Raw genomic sequence first — 14,363 nt, 5'->3', positions numbered from 1 at the left:
AAGAAGATGTCACTATGGAAGAAAGACACAGAGACATGAAGCACTGCTTGCTCTACGGATGAGGGAGGGGACCATGAGCCAAGGAAGGTGGGTGGCCTCTAAAAACTTAAAAAATACAAGGAAACATGTTGTTCATTAAAGCATCTAGAAGGGAACACAGCCCTGTCAACCCCTTGATTTTAGCCCTGTGAGATCTGTGTTGGATTCCTATTCTACAAAAGTATAGGATAATACATTTGTGTTTTTTAAGCCACTAAGTTTGTAGTAATTTGTTTTAACAGTGATAAAAATTTAATACAACTGTAATTCTTTGTTGTATAGTTCTAGTGGTTACTTTTGAGTTTATAGTATACATCTTTAACCTATCAAGAACTACCTTAAATGATATTATTTCACCTTCATCTTTGAAAAATATTTTCACTATTTAAATAAATCTGACAGGTTTGTTTTTTTTTTTTTGCTTTCAGTACTTTAAAGATACCATTTCAATGTCTTCTAGGTTGCATTGTTTCAGTTGAGATATCTGCTGTAGTTTTTCTCTTTGTTCCTTCATATATGATGATTCTTTTTTCTCTGACTGCTTATATAATTTTCTCTTTACCACTGTTTTAAGGAATTTGATTATATTATTCTATGGTATAATTTTATGTTTCATGTGCTTGGGGCTTGTTGAACTTCTTTAATCTGGATTAGAATGTGAGTTTATAGTTTTCATCAAGTTTGGAAAATTATTGATGATTATTAAAATATTTTTCTGTCCCTCTCCCTGTGGGAACTCTAATTACAAGCATATTTGGCCATTTGAATTTACTTCACAGTTTGCTGATGCCCCTTTCATTTATTTTCAGTCTTTTTTCCTCTCTGTATTTCATTTAAAGTATTTCTATTGAAATTCTTTTAAATTTACTAATCTTCTCTTTCTGTATTGTTTAATCTGCCATTAAATTCCTATAGTGTTGCATTAGTGTATTCTCACATTGCTATAAAGAACTATGAGAGACTGAGTAATTTTTGAAGAAAAAAGAGATTTAACTGACTCACAATTCTGCAAGCTGCACAGGAAGCATGGCTGGGAAGCCTCAGGAAACATAGTCTTGATGGAAGGTGAAGGGGAAGCAGGCACAGTCTCCACATGGTGGAGGAGGAGAGAGAGAGTCAAGGCGAAAGTGCCACACTGTTAACCCATCGGATCTCATGAGAATTCACTCACTATCATGAGAACAGCAAGGGGAAATCCACCGTCATTATCCAATTGCCTCCTACTGCGTCCCTCCCCCAATATTGGGAATTACAATTTAACATGAGATTTAAGTGGGGACACAGAGCCAAAACATGTCAAGTATATTTACTTTAATATCAAACATTGTAGTATTTATTGTAAAAGTTTGACATGAGGTCTTTTTTATGTCTTAGATCTCTACTTAATATGTTCAGTCTTTCCTATAACTTCTTAAACATAGAAATATAATCATAATACTTATTTTAATGTCCCTGTCTACCAGTTCTGTCCTCTCTGTTATTTCTGGATCAGTTTTAATTGATTTACATTTTTTTTTCTTATTACGGGATTTATTTTCCTGCTTCTTTGCGTGTCTGGTTATTTCTGATTAAGTACCAGACATTGCAAATTTTAGCTACTGGAGTGTTGGATATTTTTTTTTCACTGTAGGTATTCTTGAGCTTCGTTCTGGGCTGTGGTTAAATTATTTGCACACATTGATACTTTTGAGTCTTGCTTTTAAGCTTTGTCATGTGAGTCCATGGCTGCATTTAGTCTAGGGTTAATTTTTCAACCCTACTAAAGCAAGACTTTTATTAGTACTTTAACTGATATCCTGTGAATAAGTTTTCCATTCTGGCTTTTTGGAATAGGTGCTATTTCTTACCCATCTGAACTCGAGTACTTTTCTCTGTAATCAGGAGACTATAGGGCAGCCTGGGCAACATGGCAAAAACCCCATCTCTGCAAAAAAATAGAAAAAGCTGCTTGTGGGACTCAGGTGGGATGATTGCTTGAGCCTGGGAGGTTGAGGCTGTGGTGAGCCAAGATTGTGTCACTACACTCCAGCCTAGATGACAGAGCAAGACCCTGTCTCAGAAATAAACAAAAGCCAGGCGTGGTGGCTCATGCCTGTAATCCCAGCACTTTGGGAGGCTGACGCAGGCAAATCACTTAAGGTCAGGAGTTCAAGACCAACCTGGCCAACATGGTGAAAACCTTTCTTTACTCAAAATACAAAAATTACCAGGGCACAGTGGCAGGTGCCTGTAATCTCAGCTGCTTGGGAGGCTGAGGCAGGAGAATCACATAAACCTGGGAGGTGGAGGTTACAGTGAGTGGATATTGCACCACTGCACTCCAGCCTGGATGACAGAGTGGGACTCCTCAAAAACAAACAAATAAACAAAACAAAAGAATACAGGTTAGTTTTTCCCTTGGCCCTGTGTAGTTTCTTCATATTCGATCAGTACTCAGTTGAGTACTGAAGGGGGTCTCCTTCAGATTTTCAGAGTTCTGTCTCTATATAGCACTCTTCTCTCCCAGACTTCCAGCTCAGCTCTTCAACTCAGAAAGACTGCTGGTCTGTGCTTGGATTTCCTCTTCCTGTGCCATAGCCTAGAAATATTTTCTAGACGGTAAGCTGGGGCAATCACAAGGTTCACCTTGTTTTTAATTTCTTAGGGATCACTGTTTTTTATTACCTGATGTCTGGTATCTTGAAAGCCATTGTTTAGTATATTTTGTCTGGTTTTAAATTTTTTTTTCAGAAGGATAAATCTTGCTGTTACTTCATCTTGACTGGAAGAGAAAGTACAGCATGTTTTTTGTCCTTTTTATTTTTTTAATCTTTTGGCATTCACCTACCTACCTACTTATTCTTCAAGACTCTTCCCAAGCTTTACTTCTTTTTGAAAGCCTGCTCTGATATTTACTTCCCAAGATACGCTCCTATTATTTGCCTAATACTCAACTCTATCATTAAGTTTTCAGCCTCAGAGCTTGATGCTTATTGTTCAAACTTGATACTTGCAAATATGCCCTTGATTTTGTCTTCTTGCATCTTTAGCTACCATTCATTTTTCCTCTTCCTTTTTATCTAGGAATATCAAAGGTAGTCTACATTTGCTTTCTCTTCTTTATTCACTTGCAGCTAATCCTCAGCCCTGTGGAATTTGGTTTCCACTGAAGCTACTCTTGCCAGGGTCACCAGTGACTTCACAGTTGCCAATTGCAATGTATTCTTTTCAGTCTTTATTTGATTGGCCCTGTCCGCATTATTTCATACTAGTTGCAATTGTCTCTTCTTTCTTGTGGAGACCACACATTCCTGGTCCTTTTCCTTCTTCCTGACAGTACCTTCTTAGTCAATTTTGTTGGTCATTTTATCAGCTTACAGCCTTTATATTCCAAATGTTCTATTTTTGATTACTATTTCCTTTATTTACATGTCTTCCTGTCCTAATTCATTCACTCCCATGGTTTTAGGAGCATGATTCCAAGTCTTAGTTTCTGTTTGAATTTCCCAGAGGTATTTTAGCTTCAGTTTGTCTAAAACATAACTTCGTTGTAATTTCCTTAAAGTTGCTCTTCTGTAGTCTATTTCATTTTTGACACTACTGTAGTCAGTCCCTCACTCAGACTAGAAAATTGGGTGTCATTTCAGACTCTTCCCCAAACCCCAGATCTATTACAGCTTCACAAATATTAGATCCTTAATATTTTCAAATCCATCCTACAGGGGGAATTTACAGTAGTGGTGGCAAAGTGAAGTGGTCTCTGAAACCTTCCCACAGGTAATATTAGACAATCTGTAAAAAAAAGGTATTAAAAGGAAGTGGAAAGGTTTCAAAACCAGAGAGAAGCTAGAGGAGAGCTTACTTTTGAAAAATGGCAACTGAGAGTGATAAGAATTGTGAATCTGCAGCTTAAAAACATTTTTGCCTGAGGGCTTGCAACAACTCCCACAGCAGAGGAAAGTGGCAGTGGAAAACTCCAGCCTTACTTTCTTATGATGGCAAAAACAGAATTCATGATAGAAAAAGCATCTGAAAATTTAGCAGGAGGGCATGAAAGTAAGAAAACCACAGAAGAGGGTACACCTCATAACCTGACTATGAACTGCTAAAATCCCTGGATGTACCTCTAAACTACACCTGCATGGGCAGACTCCATGAGGCCTGGTGAAAAAGCAGGCAGAGATTAGGGAGGTCGAGTTCTGTCTTTGAAAGACAGAATCTATACAAGATGAACTTGGTGAGTTTGCTGTGTTTTTAATTTTTTTTTTTTTTTTTTTGAGACGGAGTTTCACTCTTGTTACCCAGGCTGGAGTGCAGTGGCGCAATCTCGGCTCACTGCAACCTCTGCCTCCTGGGTTCAGGCAATTCTCCTGCCTCAGCCTCCTGAGTAGCTGGGATTACAGCCACCACGCCCAGCTAATGTTTTTTTGTATTTTTAGTAAAGACGGGGTTTCACCATGTTGACCAGGATAGTCTTGATCTCTTGACCTCGCGATCCACCCGCCTCAGCCTCCCAAAGTGCTGGGATTACAGGCTTGAGCCACCGCGCCTGGCCTGTGTTTTTAAATTGAATGCATTTTCCAACCGCGGGGAACCAGGTGGCAGATAAATGAAGTCTTATGAAGTTGAGATAGTGGACATAATCTTAAGGCTGAAAAATTAGGGAGGAATCCCCAGAAACAAAGTACGTACCATGAAAACAGGCTCCAAATCTGAGTAAAATCTCTGGCCCAATTCTTGGTCAATCATCAGTTACACAGGCAGACCTGCAGGGGCCAGGTCAGGCACCTGTAATCTCAGCACTTTGGGAGGCCTAGGTGGATGGATCACTTGAGGCCAAGAGATAGAGACCAACCTGGCCAACATGGTGAAACCCTGTCTCTACTAAAAATACAGAAATTTAGCCAGGTGTGGTGATGCCTGCCTATAATCCCAGCTACTAGGGAGGCTGAGGCAGGAGAATCACTTGAACCTAGGAGATGGAGATTGCAGTGAGCTGAGATTATACCACTGCACTCCAGCCTGGGTGACAGAGCAAAACTCTGTCTCACCAAAAAAAAAAAAAAAAAAAAAAAAAGCTCTAAGAATTACACAGAGATGTCAGTTGTTGAACCTTGCAGGGAGCAAAGTCTACAGTTGAAGTCCAGGAAGGTTATTTGTCTACTAGGAAAAAAAATCCCGAAATAATCCCAAGGAAAATGCAGTAGGATCCAGAGTCACTACATGTATTAGAATGTCCAATGTTAAACCAAAAATTACCAGACATGCAAAGGAACAAGAGTGATCTATATTTAGGGAAAAAAGGCAGTCAATAGAAAGTGGCTCCAAGTTGACTCAGATGTTGGAGTTAGTAGTCAGACATCAAAGTAGCTATCATATGTATGTTCAGAGAATTTAAGGAAAATCTTGTTTTGTTGTTGCCCAGGATGGAGTGCAGTAGTGCTATCTTGGCTTACTACAGCATCAAATTCATGGGCTTAAGCAATCCTGCCACCCTGGCCTCCTATGTAGCTAGGCCTACAGGGGTATGCTGCCATGCCCAGGTAATTACAATTCTTTTTTTCTGTTTTGTAGAAATGGGGTCTTGCTATGTTGTGCAGACTGCTCTTGAACTTCTGACCTTGAACAATCCTCCCACCTTGGCCTCCCAGAGTGCTAGGATTACAGGTGTGAGCTACTGCATCTGAAAATAGTTTCAATGAGTAAACAGATGAGGAATTTCAAAAAAAGAAATGTTAAAAATGGGAAAATAGAAATAAGAGGACTTACAAAATGGCAGCAAGAAGGGATCTGTAGTTTTTCTGTAAAAAGCAAGTATAAAACTGGGCAAAATTGTTAAAACCAAATATTTCTAACATATTTAGACATAAAATAGAAGCAGAAACAAATTGAGAAAAAAAAATCTTTTTTTCTTTTTCTTTTCTTTTTCTTTTTTTTGAGACAGAGTCTTACTCTGTCACCCAGGCTGGTATGATCATGGCTCACTGCAGCCTCCACTTCCCAGGCTCAAGCCATCCTCCCACCTTAGCCTCCTGAGTAGCTGGGACTACAAGTGTGCACCACCACACCCACTAACTTTTTCTAATTTTTGTAGACATAGGGTCTCACTATGCTGTCTGCGTTCCTGAAAAACTCCTGGGCTCAAGCAAACATCCTGCCTCAGCCTCCCAAAGCACTGGCTTGAGCCATCACACCCCAGCCTAAGAATTTATTCTTAAAAGGCTGGTAATACTTTGAGTAGGTACAGTGGAAGTCTGTGGTCTTCTTCTTGGGATGTTTCCCATCTGTACATACCTCCAACACTCAGCTCTGGTGACAAGAATTGTAGTTTTACCGATGTGTGGCCGAACATGAAAAGTAGCATCTTAATGAACCAAAGTGCAGTGGCACATGCCTGTAATTCCAGCTCCCAGGAGGCTGAGGTGAGAGGACTCTTTGAGCCCAGGAGTTCCAACTAGGCTGAAACTTAACATAGTGAGAGCCCCTCTCAACTGAAAAGGAAAAGAAAAAAAAGAAAAAAAGAACACTAGCAAATTTTCTGCTAGAAGGGTCTACTTAATGTGGGACAGGTGAAAACTCACAGCTTTGCCAACTAAAAGTGGCAAACTTGGTTAAGAATGAATGGATAGGCCTTCCGCCACAGTCGCCATTGTAGAGGAGCAGCCATGGCTCTTCGGTATCCTATGGCCGTGGGCCTCAACAAGGGCCACAAGGTAACCAAGAACGTGAGCAAGCCCAGGCACAGCCGCCGCCGCGGGCGTCTGACCAAACACACCAAGTTCGTGCGGGACATGATCCGGGAGGTGTGTGGCTTTGCCCCATACGAGCGGCGTGCCATGGAGTTGCTGAAGGTCTCCAAGGACAAACGGGCCCTCAAGTTCATCAAGAAAAGGGTGGGGACACACATCCGGGCCAAGAGGAAGCGGGAGGAGCTGAGCAACGTCCTGGCTGCCATGCGGAAAGCTGCTGCCAAGAAAGACTAAGCCCGTCCCCTGCTGTCTCCTGAAATAAACAGCTGCGCCCAAAAAAAAAAAAAAAAAAAAAAAAAAAAGAATGAATGGATAGAATCCACAGCTTTGCTAGCCAAAGGTTACAGTGCCTGTTGGAGTAGCTGGTAGACCTGCCAGAAACCAAATGGGAAGATCTTGAAAATAGGAGAGCAATAAAAGGGCTAAAATAAGCTCTGCATATCTCTGGCTGATTGGGAAGTTACCTGCATGTGCATGAGGGACCCAAGGGAGCCCAATAAAAAGTAAAAATTAAGGGAGACTTGAGAACTGGCTGTAACTTTGAATTCATTCCTCAGGTAATACACAGATAGATTGGCAGATGGCAAAGCTTTATGGGTTTGAGGTCTATAAGCAGCCCCTGACCAGATCATTGTCTGACTACTACTAAACGATGCAGGCACTGGCTGCCCTAGAAAGCCAGGCTAAAATGAAAACAAGAAAAACTGAGCAGAGCATCAGTGGCAACATACCATGGGAGAATTAGTCCGCAGTTTAAGTATAGGCAAGTTATTAAAAATAATCAGCCCATTAGATAAATAAAACAGAATCAATAGTTACTCCAGTATATTATCTAAAACATCTAGTTTTCAACCAGTTATTATGAGACTTGCAAGAAAAAATCAGAAAAGCATGACCCATGCTCAGGGAAAATAAAGTCATTAATAGAAATGATTTCTGAATAGGCCCAGCTGTTAGGTTTAGCAGAGACTTCAAAGCAGCTGTTAAAAATATGATTATCTCCTCTGATCTTGGAAGCTAAGCAGGGTCGGGCCTGGTTAGTACTTGGATGGGAGACCACCTGGGAATACTGGGTGCTGTAGGCTTTAAAATATAGATATATATTATATATATATGAATGATTAAAAAAATTGAAATTGTGTTCAAAGGAAATGAGATGACAGTTACTTAACAAATAGGGAAGTGGCTGTAACCACTTTTAGTCAACATTGTAGTAGAGGTCCTAGCCAATTATAATGCAAGAAAAAGAAATGAAAGAAATAGAGATTGGAAGAGAAGAAGCAAAACTGCCTTTATTCACAGATGATAGGATTATTTCTAGAAAATTCTAAAGAATCTACATAAAAGCCACTGGAACTATTAAGTAAGGCTAGCAAGATTGCAGGATATGAGGTCAATATGCAGAAATCACTTGTGTTTCTAAATTAGCAATGAGTAATTGGGAATTAGAGTTTTATTATTTAATTTATTTTAGAGATGGGGGATCACTTCGTTGCCTAGGCTGGCCTTGAACTTCTGGGCTCAAGCAATCCTGTCTCAGCCTCCCAAGTAGCTGAAACTCTAGGTGTGCACCACCATACCTAGCTTTGAAGTTTTAAAAAATGTATAACACCCAAAGCCGTGAAATACTTAGGCATAAATTTAATAAAATATCTGCAAAAACTATATACTGAAAACTACAAAACTCTGCTGAGAGGAATCTGAGTAATAAGTAAATGAAGAGAAATACCACTGCAATGGGTTGACTGATGTCCTCCCCTTCCCCCATTCATGCCCATCTGGAACCTCAGCATGTGACCTTATTTGGGAATAGGGTCTTGGCAGATGTAATTAGTTAAGAATCTCCAGATTAAATCATCCTGTATTTAGGGTGGGCCCTTAATACAATGACTGATATCTTTATACAAGAGAAAGGAAAGGGAGATTTGGATCTGTCTACAGAAAGATGGCCACATGAAGAGCAGAGTTACATTGCCACAAGCCAAGGATTGCTAAGAGCCTCTGGGAGCTAGAAGAGGCAAAGGAAGATTCTCCTCTAGGTCCTTCAGAGGGAGTATGCCCCTGCCAACACCTTGATTTCAGACTTCTGGGCTCCAGAACTCTGAAAGAATGAATTTCTATTGTTTTAAGCCACCAAGTTTATAGTAATTTGTTATGGCAGCTCTAGGAAACGGGTATAACCATGTTATACGGATTGGGATCTAGAATGATCAAAATGATTTTGAAAAAGAACACAGAGTTGGAGGACTTAAGATATCTAACTTGAAGACTTTATAGCCACAGTAATCAAGGCAGTGTGTTGGTATAAAGCTAGACTAAGTTAATGGAACATAATAGAGTCTAGAAATAAACCCATACATATATGGTCATTGATACGCCAGTGTAGTTCAGTGGGGAAGGGATAATCTTTTCAATAAATGGTGCTAGAACAATTAGATAATGTTATGTAAAAATGTGAACTTTGATCCTTACCTCTCACAGTATAGGAAAATCAACTCAAAATGGATCATAGTTCTAAATTTAAGAACAAAAGCTATAAAACTTATAGAAGAAAACACAGGAGAACATTTTCGTGATCTTGATTTGGCAGATTTCTTAGCCATGTCACTGAAAGCATGAACTGTAAAAGAAATAAATGATAAATTGGAGCTTATCAAAATTATGAATTTTTGTTAATCAAAAGCTAATACTAATAAAATGAAAAAGCAAGCCACAGACTGGGAAAACATTTGCAAATTATGTGTCTGATAAAGGACTCGTTTATAGAAATAAATGAGCTCTTGTAACTTGATTAGAAAACTGCTAACCCATTTTAAAAAGCGGGCAAAATATTTGAACAGATAGTCCACCAAAGAGGTTGTAGAAGTGTCCAATAAATACATAAAAATATATTTAATGTCACTAATCACTAGAAAAAGGTAAATTACAACCACAGTGAGATGCCACTACATACCTTTAAAATGGCTAAAATTAAAAAGATTTCTACACCAAATTCTGTCAAGGTTGTAAGATAACTGAAATACACTGGTGGTGGTACTGTATTATGTCATAACAACTTTGGAAAATGGTTTGGCAGTTTCTTAAAAAAGATAAAGGTACATTGATTGGGGGTTCTGTTTTTAAGTATTTACCTAGGAGAAATGAAAGAACATGTCCATGTAAAGACTTGCAGAGGAGTGGTTATAGCAGCTTGATTTGTAATAGCCAGAAACTAGAATCAACCCAAATGTTCATCTATATGTGAATGAATAAACAAATTATAGTATATTTATAAAGCAGAATATTACTTAACAAAAATAAGGAATGAATTATTGATACACAAAACACAGATGAATAACAAAATAATTTTGCTGAGTGAAATAATGACTGCCTCCCTCAAAAAAAAGGTTACTTACTTTGTGATTCAATTTATAGAACATTCTGGGAAATACAAACTAATCTATAGTAGCAAAAAGCAGAGAATGGTCGCTTAGGGTAGGGAGGAGGAGGCCTTACAAAGGAGCATGAGGAATCTTTGGAAGTGATGGCTGTGCATTAACTTGACTGTACTGATGGTTTCAAATGTGTGTACATCAAAATTTATCAAAGTGTGCATCTTATATTATGTTCAATTTATTGCATGTCAATTATCCCTTAATAAAGCTGTAAAAAGAGGAGGCAGAGATTTGGATAAACTTTACCTCTTCAAAGACAAAATGGTCAATAAGCACATGAAAATATGTTCAGTATTATTAGTCATCAGGAAAGTCATCAGTGATAACCACTAGAACGACAAAAAATAAAAAGACCAGGAATATCAAGTGTTAGTGAAGTTGTAGAGCAACTGGAACTCTCATACGTTGCTGGTAGAAATGCAAAATATATAGCCACTTTGGTAATAGTTCATAGTTTCTTACAAAGTTAAACATATATTTATGTATAACCAGCAATTCTCCTAAGTATTTACCTAAGATATATTAAAACACATGTTTACAGAAACATGTATACTTAAACATGTATAGCAGTTTTTTTACTAAGAACTGAAAACAACTTAAATCTCCATCAGTACATAAATGTAAAACAAACTTTTGTGTGTCTCTATAATGGAAGAGATAAATGAAAGAGTAATAAAAGTAATAAGAGAAAATGTACTACTAATATGCACAATATCATGAATGAGTTTCAAAACATGTTGAGTGAAAGTAGCCAGAAACAAAAATAGTATGTATATGCTTCCTTTTATATGAAATACAAGAAAACCCAAACTAATCTTACTTTGACAGCAAACAAATCAGTGGTTGCCTGAGCCTAGAGGTGGAGAAAGGGATTTATTATAAAGGGGCATGAATGAATTTTGGGGGCTGATAGAAATGTTTTCTGTCTTAATTGTGGTTACATGAGTGTATATATTTGTCAAAATATTGACTTTATATCCTTGAAATGTGTGTAGTTTGTTTTATGTGAATTGTTTTTTCAATCAATTTGATTTTTTTTTTTTTTTTTTTTTAGAGAGAGAGTCTCACTCTCACTCAGGCTGGAGTTAAGTGATGCGATCTTGGCTCACTGCAGACTCTGCCTTCCAGATTCAAGCAATTCTCATGCCTCAGCCTCCTGAGTAGCTGGGATTACAGGCGTGTGCCACCACGCCCAGCTAAGCTTTGTATTTTTAGTAGAGGTGGGGTTTCACCATGTTGATCAGGCTGGTCTCAAACTCCTGACCTCCAGTGATTCGCCCACTTCAGCCTCCCAAAGTGCTGGGATTACAGGTGTGATATACCACACCTGCCAAATTTGACTTTTTAAAAATGCATGCCACTACCCTCGTTTAGCCACTCATTATTTCTCATTTGGATAAAACCAGTACTCCTCTGAGTCGTATTCCCGCTATTGCCTTACTTCTTCAAACTCATATCCTAAGAAATGACTTGTAAGACAGAAACCTGACCTTGTTACTTACTTGCATATAACCCTTAAATTGCTCACCATTACTTAGTTTCTTAAAATAACATCTAATGCTTTTTTCTGTCTGGTCTTTCCCTCTGTCTTTCCAGCTCATCTTCCATTACTTTTGCCTCTCACTTTGCTTATGGCTGACAGTTCCCAATAGAGACCATGTTGATTTCACTTTCGTGCCTACACTTAATGCCTGCCCTCTGCCTTTTGTCTAGTAAACAACTTTTTATCCTCTAAAACTCAGCTTGGGGCTCTTCTCTTTCAGGAAGACTTTTTATTTAATTTAAAAAAAAAAAAAAATCATTGTTTTCCATATCCCCTCTCTCTCAAAGGGAGATGGATTAAGTAACTTCAGCTTGTGTTTTTTGGCTTTTCATAACATTTATAGGCATATTTACTTTTTGAGACAAGGTCTCATTCTGTCACCTAAGCTAGAGTACAATGGCAGGATCATGGTTCACTGCAACCTTGACCTCCCAGCCTCAAGTGATTCTCCCACCTCAGCCTCCCAAGTAGCTGGGACCACAGGCATGGCCACCATACCCAGCTGATTTTTTATGTTTTGTAGAGATGGGGTCTCGCCATAGTGCCCAGGCTGGTCTTGAACTCCTGGGTTCAAGAGGTTTCTTGCCTTGGCCTCCCAAAGTGTTGGGAATACAGGTGTGAGCCACCATGCCTGACTGGTATATTTACTATTTTAGTTTTTTATGCTTTCAGTTCTCTCTCCCCTACTGTTGAGCACATGATTAGTTTTATTTATAATTTGGATCCACAAGGCCTGTTTCATAATAGATACTCAATAAATATTTGTAGAAAGATTGAATAGAAATGTTAACAGGGTAAAAGTATACATTGTTTTGCTTTTCCAGCACACTTAGAATACAGAAAATTACTATTTTGTTTTAAATAAAACTTGTTATATAGGAAGAAACTCAGAATATTTATCTCAACATTTAATACCATTTTTATTTGAGTAGTGAGATTAGTTTCTTTAATATTTTTGATATTTTTGTGTTTTTCAAGAAAACATTTAATATACTATTATTCCATGAGACATAACCTGAAAAATTGTTTAACTTTTGCCTACTCAAATTAGTTTTTTTATTTCCTTAGGTCTACAAGGCGGTTACAGTTTCCAGTCTCTTAACCACAGACCTGACTGCAGAGCTGTCTGGTGGGCCAAAGAACATATCAGTGCAGCCTGAAATATCAGAGGGTCTTGCTGCTATGCCCAGCACTCAGCAAGTAAAAAGTTCTGAGAAAATTCAGATTGCTATCCCCCAGCCAGTGGCTCCCTCCTACAGTTATGCTACCCCTACCCCCCAGGCCTCTTTCCAGAGCACCTCAGCACCATACCCAGGTAAGGACCTTTGCTCTTGGAGATAGAAGGGGAAAGTAGAACATTTGATCAAAGTATTCCCTTTTAGAGGAAATAAGGAAGGGAGGCATATTCTCTAACATGAATACTTCATGTATTCATGTTAGAGAAAAAATAACTGTCAGTGCCACTGCAGTCATGGACTGGGGGCTCTAGAGCCTTTCCTCAGCAGGCCTCCAGCATATGGAAGTTTATGAGGCTAATTTTCACAAATCCAGATTCCACTGTGACTTAAAGGGACATGATTCAACTAAGTATAATGTTCAAGTGATCAATCAGAGCCTACAGGGAAGAAAGAGATCAGTGTACTTGTTTACCTTCTGAAAGGCTGGTTATAGGTCTCTCATTTTTATAGCATTTTAAATTTTATTTATTTATTTATTTATTTATTTATTTATATTTTTTTATTTTTTTTTGAGACGGAGTTTCGCTCTTGTTACCCAGGCTTCAGTGCAATGGTGCGATCTCGGCTCACCGCAACCTCCGCCTCCTGGGTTCAAGCAATTCTCCTGCCTCAGCCTCCTGAGTAGCTGGGATTACAGGCAAGCGCCACCATGCCCAGCTACTTTTTTGTGTTTTTAGTAGAGATGGGGTTTCACCATGTTGACCAGGATGGTCTCGATCTCTCGACCTTGTGATCCACCTGCCTCGGCCTCCCAAAGTGCTGGGATTACAGTCTTGAGCCACCGTGCCCGGCCAAATTTTATTTATTTTAAAAACTTTTAATTTTTGTAGGTATGTAGTAGTTGTATACATTTATGTTATACATGAGAAGTTTTGATGCAGACATTCAATGTGTAATAATCACATCATGTAAAATGGAGTATCCATCCCCTCAAGCCTAGATCCTTGGTGTCACAAACAATCCAGTTATACTCTTCTAGTTATTATTATTATTATTATTATTATTATTATTTTGAGACAGAGTTTCGCTCTTGTTACCCAGGCTGGAGTGCAATGGCGCGATCTCGGCTCACCGCAACGTCCGCTTCCTGGGTTCAGGCAATTCTCCTGCCTCAGCCTCCTGAGTAGCTCAGATTACAGGCATGTTCCACCATGCCCAGCTGCTTTTTGTATTTTTAGTAGAGACGGGGTTTCACCATGTTGACCAGGATGGTCTCGATCTCTCAACCTCGTGATCCACCCGCCTCAGCCTCCCAAAGTGCTGGGATTACAGGCTTAAGCCACCGCGCCCAGCCTCTTTTAGTTATTTTTAAATGTGCAATTAAAATATTATTGACTATAGTCACCCTGTTGGGTTATCAAATACTAGATCTTATTTGTTC

General features: G+C 38.9%; 2 protein-coding genes across 7 annotated transcripts in view; both read left to right on the top strand.

Annotated features, from left to right (window-relative positions):
* Nucleotides 1–14,363, top strand: part of KIAA0319L (KIAA0319 like) — a 127,619-nt gene that overhangs the window by 68,395 nt on the left and 44,861 nt on the right. For all 6 annotated transcript variants that reach the window (XM_074380503.1, XM_074380502.1, XM_074380501.1 and 3 more), the window contains one exon: nt 12,813–13,059. In XM_074380503.1, the coding sequence (XP_074236604.1) occupies nt 12,813–13,059 (247 nt within the window). The remainder of the gene's footprint in view (nt 1–12,812; nt 13,060–14,363) is intronic.
* On the top strand, nt 6,630–7,072 carry LOC141580230 (large ribosomal subunit protein eL36). Its single transcript, XM_074380508.1, has one exon. It carries the CDS (start codon nt 6,684–6,686, stop codon nt 6,999–7,001), a length of 318 nt encoding a protein of 105 aa, XP_074236609.1. The 5' UTR covers nt 6,630–6,683; the 3' UTR covers nt 7,002–7,072.

This window comes from Saimiri boliviensis, chromosome 11 (assembly GCF_048565385.1).
Source record: "Saimiri boliviensis isolate mSaiBol1 chromosome 11, mSaiBol1.pri, whole genome shotgun sequence".
Classification (NCBI taxonomy): domain Eukaryota; kingdom Metazoa; phylum Chordata; class Mammalia; order Primates; family Cebidae; genus Saimiri; species Saimiri boliviensis.
Note: the sequence above shows the minus strand (reverse complement) of the source record. Positions and strands in the feature narration are given on the sequence as shown.